The sequence below is a fragment of the Vigna umbellata genome, chromosome 3 (assembly GCF_029865625.1).
Source record: "Vigna umbellata cultivar VRB3 chromosome 3, Vumbellata_1.0, whole genome shotgun sequence".
Classification (NCBI taxonomy): Eukaryota; Viridiplantae; Streptophyta; class Magnoliopsida; order Fabales; family Fabaceae; genus Vigna; species Vigna umbellata.
In genome coordinates, this window is record NC_142167.1 from 31484368 (window position 1) to 31495907 (window position 11540).

Genomic DNA, 11540 nt, shown 5'->3' on the forward strand with positions numbered 1-11540 from the left:
AAAGATTGGAAGATTTTGATACAAAACCAAAGCCAAATAATTACCCCGAATGAAATGGTTAGATTGACGTTGAAGTCTTTGGTGTTGTGTGATTCCATACACCATCCCGTTTTCATCAACATCTATTAAGTAATTAGAATTAGTCGTCATTCCTCTTACTAACAATGTGTGTATATTAGGTTGAGACATGTTTCAAACCAAACCGAATATGTGATTAAGCAATTCATGTTGAATGTAGAGAAATGTTTTTGGTGACACTAGATGAAATTTGTAAGAAATGAGTAAATTGTAAATTTATGATAAACCCTATATTTATAAAGATGATAATTTAATTTTGAAAATTTAATTCTAAATATTCAATTTACGTAATCTTGATACCATTAACTATTATTTCTAATGTGTTTATGTATAATAATTTTCATAAATCTCCAAATTTTTAGTATTCAAGTTCTATTCTAATTTCTAAATCTTATTGGTAGAGCTTTTTTATTAAGAAATGACTTTTAAGTCTAAATCAATCTTATAAATCTAGTTTATAAAATGAGACATCCACTTATATATTTTAAATTGATTTTATCACTAGTCAATGTGAGACCTTTAGCACACCCCTCAAGCGGAGGTATATACATCTCGAACGTGAGACTACATTAATGGGTGATGTTGAATATAACCTCACCCTACAAGCCGATTTTGTGGGGTTGAGTTAGGCTTAAAAACCCACTTTCTAACAGGTGATACGATAGCATCCTGATAACGTTTGGAAATATAAGTATAAACAAACAACAAATATTTCGATAGCGAGTCAAACAATAAGTCAAAGAAACAACAAATCTTATTAGGATAGACTTAAACTCCTAGCTTTGATACCATATTAAAAAGTCTAAGTCTAACTCAACCTCATAAAATTTACTTGTAAGGTGAAATTTACACTCATTTATATACTCTAAACTAACTTCATCACTAGTTAATGTGAGACTTTTAATACATTTCCTCATACCAAGGTATATACCTCTTGTGGTCCAATAGTAGTTTGATAACAGGTGGCAAAATAAGCCCAAACAAACAACAAATTTCTGGATAACAAGTCACACAATAAACCTAAAAAATAATAAATTTTATTAAGATAGACTCAAACTCCTAACTTTGATACTACGTCAAGAAGTTATTTTAAGCAGAATTCAAACTCACAAAACTGACTTGTAATTTGAGGTTTATCACTAGTTAATGTGAGACTTCTAATATTTTTCTTTTAATTGGTTTGCGTTTTTTCATAATTATGAAGTATATTTTATGTTTTAACATGTTTTAATCTTTACCTTTCTTTCATTGAGAATTAAAATAATGTTAATTAGTTATATATATATATATATATATATATATATATATATATATATATTCTTTTTTTTTGTTTGATTTTATTCTTCATAGATAAGATTAGATTAAAAGGATTGGATTTAAGGATAAGCATAAGCTACTATGTGTCTAAGGTGACTTCTTCCATGAAGTAACATTCGATTCTTGGAATGACAACGTGGTTCTTAGAAAAACAAATGAGTTATGTAATTCCTAATTGAGGGTTTTTCTTTAATATAAATTCTTATGTCATGTTATAATTTTTGTAACATCTAAGAATGTGTGAAAGTTTGCACGTGAATTCCTAGACTTTAAAAATAAACGAATTTTTTGTTTTAACCTATCTGTTTAAGGCTTTGTTCACTTGAGGGTGTTTTTGGAGGAGATGATTTGGAGGAGATTGATTGAATGAATTTGAGGGTAAATTTTTTGTTGTTTATTTGAGTAGATTTGGAGGTAATTGAGAATGGATTTGGAAGTAAAGTTTGTGAGAATCAGTGAAGGATTTGATTGATATGACAAAAAAAATTGTTTAGTTGGTAAAAATTGAAGATTACCAAAATACCCCTAGTTATTAAAGTAATATAAAATGATAATTGTTAATGTTATATTTAATTGTAAAAATGTTTATAAAGAGTAAATTTTTTTATAAAAAGTAAAAAATTAACATTAATTATTAAAATTAATTTTATAATTATTAAAATTAATTTTAATATAGTACAAAAATTTTATTTTAATAAAATAAATTTATTTTTAATTGTAATATTTTTGTAATATTATTTATTATTATGATTTTATTTGTTATTTATAAAGTTGCTTGAACTAAGATTCTGACAAATATTTAATCGGTTTTGTTATTTATATGAATTAAACACGTACAAGGGAGTATACAACTCACCCCTACTGAAAGACTCCTTTGAGAGCTTATGAAAATGATAGGTCTATTGATTAAATGGCCTTAATTAGTTAGTTAGGGGTCAATCAGTGAGTTACTCAAATAAGAGAACTTTTACAATCCAGCTTAAGTATAAACTAAGTTGATCTCATAGAAGAAGCTTAGCTACTTTTCTTAAAAGTAACAAAAACGCAACACCAACCTTGTGCAAGCTCTCCGGTCCGGCACCAGCACTCGATAACCGTTCGGCAGCGGAATCAAGCAGAGTGGCAACTCTTCTAGCCTGGGACAATGCCTCTCCCTGTAGTAGTTCATCTCCTTGCTCAGTTGGCTGTTCAGCCTCGGATCCTCGCACGACATGTAATCAGCAGTATCGGCGGGGCACGCCTCCACGCCCCGCCCAATTGTCCCGACCGCCTCCACTAGCTGGTGGCGGTGACGGGACTCTGCACCGGAGAGGAGCAGCGTCTAGCAGCTAGAGGCGGCGAGCGAATCGCCCAATGGGTTAGCCTGCTGCCATTAAAACGAAATCGTTCAACTCCCTCTGTCTTGTATAGGGCTGCTGCTGCATGTGCACGTTCATGGACATGATCTCCTGCACAACGACGCCAACAACCTTCCAAACGCATCAGTCATAACGAATGCAACTTTGGGAAGTGAATATCGCACCTAGGAATTGAGTACACAGTGGAACCAAATACAACTTGTGCAGCATTCTTCAAATCCCATAAGAGCTGGAACCGAATATAGCACGCTATGGAACCAAATACGCGTTGTGTGAAATTTCTTGAGAGCAGTGGAACCATATATGCTTGAGATGAAACCGAATACAAAGATGTGGATTTTCTTCTCACCACTCGAACCCAATCCCCATTTGTGGAATCGAATATACAGTCCTGAAGAACATCAAACTCTTCTTCAACTGCTGCTTGAAGCTTTCTTTATCTTCATCCATCAACCTCCTCAACATGAAGCTTCTTCTTCGTCATCAATCAACCCAGTTCTTCGTCTTCATCTCAAGCACATCCCTCCAACCTGCAACAACCACATACACAAAAATAGATTACCTTCATGAACTCCCTTGCTGCTCTCACTCTCAACCAAGCACTGCAAAAGCAACAAATGCATGGCTAGTGAACCTGCAAAGTTACTCCTCACATGGCCACAGTAGCTTTGTTTAGTTGTGACAGGTTGTGTGACACAGTGACACACTGTGCAAAGTCACTGACAGCACAGTGTGTGGGATTTTACAAATATTAGAGGACACATATGTCATTTAAACGTAAATCAACGCAAATCTCTTCAAAATAGCGGGATGGTTAAAGCACTCTCGTCTCGCAAATGAGCGCATTTTTTTCTTCGCAAATCAGTTAACCGAGCAACAAATATCTCGTAAATCACCGCTCGCTTTTCCTTACTTTCCCTTAGCCTCTGTTCGCTTGAAGGTGAAACACTGTTTATGAAGAAAAGAGAGCGATGATTTGTGAGGCACAAGCTGTTCGTTTGTGCTGATTTGTGAGCGAAGAAAAGCGATCATTTGCGGGATGAAGCTCTTTTTTTTATCTCACTATCAAGAGGAGATTTGCGCTGATTTGTTCACAAATTACATATGTGCCCTCTAAACTGTCTGCACATTATTCTCTGTCCATGTCTCTCTTCCTCGTCCTGGTGCTGCCAAATCTGTCGCCGCGATGTTGTTGTTTCTCGCCACAATTTTTGCCAACAAATCGACCTCCTAGAGCTTAGCCGCCATCTCGCCGTTTCCGTGGTGGACCTCCACTTGCAGCAGGGAGGCGGGAGGAGCACCACCGCGTGTTTGAGAAGATGATGAACAGTGCCAGTCTCAACCGTAACCGATTACAGCCTTTGGTTTATCGGTTACAGTGATGTGAAGGAATGTGAGCATTTCTGTAATCGGTTACGTCTACGTGGTAACCGATTACAGAACTTCGTTGTTTTGGTTACTTGGAGGGGTATTACGTTGAAACTGGAAGCCTGTTTCGACGACGCGTTTTTCCCCATTTTCAACCGCAAGATACCAAGTACGCAAGGGAGCAGCATCGCCGGCGGATGCGATTCCGACGCGGCAGTCCTCCGGTTCCCTATCACCGGAGACGATCTTCACCGGAGCGAGCATGATCTGTTACAGGTTCCACGGTCGGATTCGTCGTCTTCGTCGGAGGCGGATGAATTGGAGGGAGTCCCGGCAGCTATTTACTGCATGTGGACCGGGTTTCGGGCTGGGTGTGTGGGGTTTGTAGGCGGGGAGGGGAGGGAGTTCTGGGTAGTGGGAGGGTACGACGATTGAGGAATATTTTTCTGGTGAATGAGTATTACAGAGATGCGGATGCAGTGGTGAGTATTACAGAGATGCGGATGCAGTGGTGAGTATTACAGAGATGCGGATGCAGTGGTGATGGAAGTTGGGCGGGGGGTGGCGGGAGGTTGGGGATGTGTGGGGGGATAAATTTTCTTGAGTATTACTGCAGATGCAGTGGTGATGGAAGTTGAAGGGGGGGTGGCGGCAGGAGGTTGGGGATGTGTGGGGGGATAAATTTTCTTTCTTAATTATAGGCTTTTTAATTCAAATTTTATGGGGATAAATCTTCATATTTTAAAAATTCAAATAAAAATAATAAAATACTCTTTATATTACAAAGTTACTTTAAGAAATATTTTTTGATTCTATTTATTTGGACAGAAATAAATTATTATAAATATAGAAGCTAAGTTATTTTTATGAAAAAAAAAGAAACATTTTATTATAAAAACAAAACAAAAAAATATGTTACAAATAAATACTACATTTAAAAATAAATTTATTTTACTACATTATAATTTTTATAATTTTAAAAATTATTTATAATTTTTTTCTCTTTATAAACATTTTTATAATTAAATATAACATTAATAAATAACATTTTATATTACTTTTATAACTAGGAGCATTTTGGTAATCTTTAATTTATACCAATTAAACTAATTTTTTAAATCTATCACATCAATCAAATCCTACACTAATTCTCACAAACTTTACTTCCAAATCCACTCTCAATTAACCACAAATCCACTCAAAAAAACAACAAAAAAATTACCCTCAAATCCACTTAAATCCATTCAAATCATCTCCCCCAAATCATCTCCCCCAAATTCTTTCAAAAGAACACACCCTTAAAGCGAACACACTATAAATGTTTGGAGCTTAACTTTTTTGGACTCGATGAATAATATTCTAAATAATATTTGAATTCTTACGTGTAAAAAATTATGTAAATAACTTAAAAGATGATTCTAAACTTAACGAAATTTAAAGCCTTTGAATTAGAAAAATAATATATATTTATATTCAAAATTTAAGAATTAAACTGAACCAAAATTCGAGAAAAAAAAATTCTAATTTTCCATGACTAAAACCATATTTATTTTTTCATTAATTCATTCTGATTGAATACAACTTGCTTCACCTTTTCTGTTTTATCTGTCCAGTGGTGGCAATAATGGATCCAATAATGGCAATGGCATCTATTGTAGGTGTCGATGGGTGTCACAGAGAACAACGTTGAATTGCCCTTTGCCTCTGTTGCTTGCAACAGCATCGACAACGGTACCTCCACAATGGAGATTGGAGTAGAAACCTATACAGAGAGTAACACCAAACACTGCACCCTCTATGCGATGCAATTATTGCATACATTCTCTTTCATTCATAATGCTTAAAGAAACAAACAATAATTCATATCAAATTTTACTTTGGTACGGTTTGGGTACATCAAATGTTTCTATATCGTTAAGAGTCCAGATAAAAAAATGGAGGTTCAAAAGGAAAAAGAAGTTACTATTTTTTTAAATCGAGACTTTTTTGGAAATTGGGCCGTACGGAGCCCGCAGGAGCATGGCTCGGTCCAATACGTAGAAATGGCAACACGGTGCTTCGACCTCCAAAACGGAGGGCGTAATGCTAACACGACAGCTTGAGTCGGAGTCAGAGACCTGAAACGCTGAATTGTTGTTACAGTTGGTAGCCATGGCTGCAGCTACCGTGAAACTGCTTCTACCACTGTCATTTTTTCTTCTGATGCCGTCGTTTCTTCCGATTGCTGTCGCTTACAGACCCGGCGACATCGTTCCCATGAGCCGCATGGGTCAATACCATTCCGTTCGTTCCCATTTACCTTTTCACTCTCTGCAATTTTCTCTTCCTTTTGTACGGCGCTTTTTCATCTCTTACTCGTTTTCTTCTACTGTGATTGCAGTCGCGAACCGTGTGGCACGACCTCATTGGTCGCCACTGCCCCATCTTCGCTGTAAATCGCGAGGTACCGAGTTCGTTGAATTAGGGTTTTCTTAATTTAATTAATTAATAATTATAATTCGCTATTTTTTCTTTTCGGGAACTGGTTTTGTAGGTGTTGATGCCAATACCCAAACCCACGGGTTTCACTGGTGCTGATGCTTATAAATTGTGAGAAATTTAAATTCTCTACTTTTAATGTGTGCCTTTTGAGTTTACCTGATTTTTAGTTGAGCGTTTGAATTTACCTAAATTATAAGGAAAAAATGCCTCTAAGTAAACTTGAACTTGGTAAGAAGTAATCTGAAGGATTTGATGTTTGTACTGCGACTCTCTTTGTCAAATGAGGATCTTAGAAAGGTATTCTGTGCAGAGTGAATGGTGCGTGACTGATTCGTTTCTCTATTCAGGGATAGTTATACTGGAATATTGGTAAAAGGAAAATTAGAAGGTAGTGTGGCTGAATTTAGGGCTATGGAATTTTAACCACATTTAAAATGAGCAATATGCTGGCAAGAGATGCTGATTTTCTATTTTTCTTGTAGTGCATGGGTGATAAAAGTGAACTTGGAATGCTTGTTACAGGAAATGAAATGAATAATGTATCTCTGAACGCAAATAAATGAAATTCTGTGCTATTTATTTACTGTATCCTCTTTTTATTTATGTGGTGATTGCATTGTCGTGATCAGTTTCTATTCGGTTGACCTTGTGTCTTTAATTGCATTACTTCTTGAGAAAATATGGTTATAGTTTTCCTCATGTAAAATTTATCTGCAGATCATTTCAAGTTGGGAGGGAAAAGTTTTTAATCCCATGGCTTCTTGTGGTTAATCGTAAAAGTACAGAGGTTCCAATGATTGAAGTCAATCTGGTATTTTTGTGTTCAAGATAGGTCATCGATTTGATCTTGTTCAGTTTATTCAACTTGTTTCGGTAGCACATCGATTGATTGGAATTTTAATGTGACGCAGAGGTATTCAGGAAGTGATTTGCATGGTGTCACGGCTAAAGTTGTGGATATGCCTCATCACTGTACGTTGTTCTTCTCTAATCACATTTTTAAAACATAGAGTTCTTTACCTAGAGGCTGATATCTGGGTTATAACACGTCTAAGTCCACTGCATTTTCAGAACTTTAGAAAGTGAAAGTATTATTCTTAACTTACACATGTGACCTTTTGTCAAGATTCGTCTGAAATGTTAGGGACTGTTTCGTAAACTGCTTGCATAGATTCAAAAGATTTTTAATTTATTGTTCCTAAACTTTATTTGAAATTTTGTCATCATTTAACTCTCTAATTCTTCAATTCCTTCTAATTTTATGTTTATCAAACTTTTCTTTTTACGACATGACCATTCTACATATAAATTTTATCTAGCGTGTATAATTTCAATGACATTTATCATATTCATGTATGGATGCTGCAGTCTCTGTTTTGTTGATTCTGCTCTAACCTTACACATTATTAGTGAAGACATTTTTCTTTTCTTTTCTTACCAATGTCTGAAGGAATATAATTCTCTGTTATTGTAAAATCTTGAGAAACTTGAAGGTTGTGACTCGGTGTTGTTAAACTTTTATTATCGATGATGAGACCTGATTCTGTGGAACCTGTATATTCTGTAGACATTGCCTTTCATAAAGAATATAAGTAGGCTGATACCTTACACTTTGATGAATTCCTATCTGTTATTTGTCTGGTATATTGATGAGAAACATTGGGCAATATGATTACTTAAGTTTTGCTTTTATAACTCATTTCTAGTGGCCTTGAGAACTTGGTTATACTGACAGAATATTTTTTTTTTCATAGATGTTGAAATTCACCCTGAGATTCGTAGACAATTCTGGGACCCTGAGCATTGGCCCAAGCATGTACTTGTCCGATATACATGGTTTGTGTCTTTTTAACTTCAGCTGTGTATGTAAACATTTTATATAGTTTGTCAATATTAATTTTGAAGTTTGAACACATTTATTGTTATGGAAGCCCTTGATATAATTTGCTTGCATTCGAGGGATTGGGTTATGATGTTGGGATTCATTGTTTTGAAACCTTGTTATGCTAGTAGCGTTATGTGGTAGGACTTTTACTAGTTTTACTATAGTATTTAACCTATAATATTAATCTAAAAAGGAGGCAAGTTAACGCTTTTGCACTCATTGATGATGATTTTGTTCTTTTTAAGTTTTTTATTCAGTTTCCCAAGATTCACAGGTATATGTTTTAATACCCCTTTTATCGATGATGATATAGCAAACAAGTTGTAATTTAAATAATTTAATAGTAGTGTTTATGGAAACGGTTACTGTTGCAACATGGTCCCTTATTTTGTTATTTCCTTTTGGTTTGCAGTTCCCAAACTTGACGATAAACATCATCAATTTATATACATCCTTTTGGTTTGCAGTTCACAGTTCACCAACTTGACGACAAACATCTTCTATTTATACACATGCCGTGTAGGCATTAAGTTCATCTAAATCACTAATCAACTTTTTCCTTTAAACATAATTTGTTTTCTTAACTCCTATAGTTGCAGTATTTATTAAAACACTTGAATGAACACAAGACATGAATTTTCTGTGCTCCTTCTATATGTGTTAGTCATGTTCATCATTTTGAATAATAATAAATTTCATAGATTGGGGAAAGGAACACTTGCTTAGTATGCTTTCTGAAATATTTCAGGAAGGAGCACTCAGAGATAGATGTGAATTCAGGATTTTTTGTTCTTTTTGGTTCAGGTAAATTAATGACTTTCTCCTGATTCTTTGCATATATGGAGCATATTTAGTGAGAATACTTGATGATTGTGAGAGATGAGTGAGAACATTCTGTAATCACCTTTAGATAAAATTTAAGGGCCAGGGAAAATTTCAAATAAAAGTGCTCACGTGACTCTCTCCTCTCCCTCTCCCATGTGCTGGTTCCATATTTCAGAGGTTTGTAGAATTGTTTTCCCAAGTTCTGATACTTTTTGTAGTTTATCCTTTCATAATTCTCCTAAAACTGCTTCTAGTTCCAAACACCTGTAACAGCTTCTAGCTGAAATTCATTCTGCCCATGTAGCCAGGAAAGTTGTTCTGATTTTGGTTCCGATTGAATTTATTAATGAATTACAGTATGTCCCGTTTCATCAATGAATATTATATACTTTTGGCCCACATATTGCTCAACTATCTGTTTAAACAGGAGCTATAAATACATAAGCAAGCTACATGTGACTTCTCCATCAATGAATTGTCATGACTATACTAAGCCATTTCTCTTGTAAAAAATATAATGGCACTTATTTGTAGGTTATTGACCTGACAATGAGCCATAAGCATATTATTTGCCCTTGAACAAAATCTTTCCTTCCTCGCTGGTCCTGTATGTATTGAGAATTGTCATTTCTCTGAAACTTGGACGAGGGAAAGGTGGGATTGGGGTAAGGGATGGGGAGCGGAGTATCGTGTTCTTTTTACTTTTAAAGTAATCCTGTCGTTTAGTTTTGTTAAGACACACACATCTAATATTTAATGTTAAGACACCCATCCACACATATAATAGAAGATCTCTTGTTAGTGTGTCGTCCTTGAAATTTAACTCCCATTCTGTTGGATTTACCGATTGACAAGAGAGTAAATATTTTGGCACCCTTTATCTGTCATTTGCTGCACACAACATACGTGGCTACACCATAATTTTAGTTTTACAAATAGTCGCAATATTATCGTTAGGATTTCAACAGTGTAAGTTTGCTCAGGATTTAAATTACTTGAAATATTCATTTTTTATAACTAAAACACTATGAATTTGTAGATAACGTTGTATTTTACTAAGCGCGTGTGCACTTATGCTGTTTCTGCTTTTAAACATATCCAGGGCTCATGTTGTCATTCATCCTTTCAATCTACGTATTGCAATCATCGCGTGACAAATTCGAAAGGTACTTCTTAGTTCAAACTTGCAAAAGAAAATTTCTTGTTTTGTTTATTCACGGCAGTATTTTTCATGCTGTTTGAATTCCCAGATTTGTAAGGGAAACGGTTGTAGAAAGCAACCTGGCTGGTGAAGTGGTAGCAAAGGTTGAATGATGCAATGTACACATTGGAATATTGTATTCGTGAATAGACAAGATCTGTTTTGGTGGTAGAGAAAGAGATTTTGTTGTTTTATCACACAAGGTAAGAACCAGTTGTTTCTTGATGACGGAGGTGAGAGTGCGAGTTGGAGTGTATTAATTTTATCAGGACGAGCTGTGCAGTGGGAAGCACCGAAAGTTGAGATATTGGGTGTATTAGTTCATGGGGAAGGCTGAATTGTTAAAACACTGCATTAGGTTAAATACTTAAAATGCTATACAAAAATAAATCAGAATGTAAGGTATTAGTTGAAAGTGATCGGAATCATTTTGACCTTTTCCCTTGTCATTAAATTGGTCCTTTTCTTGTGATAGTTGTTTATCTTCATTCCACCACCTTGACAAATCACTGACACTCCCAAGATATCCTTCCCTGTCTAGTAGATGAAATTATTTTGTTTTTCTCCCGAAGACTCGTCATTTCTTTGTCTTGTAACTTGAGAAGTGTTAGTAATATTTTTGTAATACACTCTTTTACATTTTATTGTTTGTCATAATTTTAGAACTAGCATAGTGAAAGGTTCATTCTCGAAAGAACAATTCAAACAGTTAAAATTCTATATCTGTGTGTGTGTGTGTGTATAATAGATTAAATTGCTAGTTGAAAATGGGAAGATGTAGTTTGAATGTTTATTTGGTTTATTTGTAAAATAAAACATAACTAAATTGTCTCTTTTATAACATTATTATATATTTTTCCTTTTTTTTTTAAAAAGTCTTGTGTTCAAATCTACTTTTGGTTAAATAGTGTTGCCAATACACTCGTGCTTATTAAAGTTGTTACAAATTTGATTTTTTTTTTTAATTTTCTAATGCTATTTTTTTTTCTATCATTAATATATTATTTCAATTATTAATAAATTTTGT

The 11540-nt window shown here is 34.7% G+C and overlaps 1 protein-coding gene across 1 annotated transcript; it reads left to right on the forward strand.

Annotated features, from left to right (window-relative positions):
- Nucleotides 1-6228: 6228 nt before the first annotated feature.
- Nucleotides 6229-11155, forward strand: NPU (ATP-dependent helicase/deoxyribonuclease subunit B). Its single transcript, XM_047319376.2, has 9 exons — nucleotides 6229-6404; nucleotides 6502-6564; nucleotides 6655-6710; nucleotides 7320-7413; nucleotides 7514-7574; nucleotides 8357-8438; nucleotides 9236-9291; nucleotides 10415-10478; nucleotides 10563-11155. Exons 1-9 carry the CDS (start codon nucleotides 6273-6275, stop codon nucleotides 10624-10626), a joined length of 672 nt encoding a protein of 223 aa, XP_047175332.1. The 5' UTR covers nucleotides 6229-6272; the 3' UTR covers nucleotides 10627-11155.
- Nucleotides 11156-11540: the final 385 nt, after the last annotated feature.

Bases quoted from the DNA above. Each gene is read 5' to 3' on its own strand.
- NPU (XM_047319376.2), top strand. From the start codon at position 6,273: ATGGCTGCAGCTACCGTGAAACTGCTTCTACCACTGTCATTTTTTCTT. The intron at 6,565-6,654 runs GTACCGAGTTCG...CTGGTTTTGTAG, and splicing joins TCTTCGCTGTAAATCGCGAG to GTGTTGATGCCAATACCCAA. The intron at 9,292-10,414 runs GTAAATTAATGA...AAACATATCCAG, and splicing joins TTTTGTTCTTTTTGGTTCAG to GGCTCATGTTGTCATTCATC.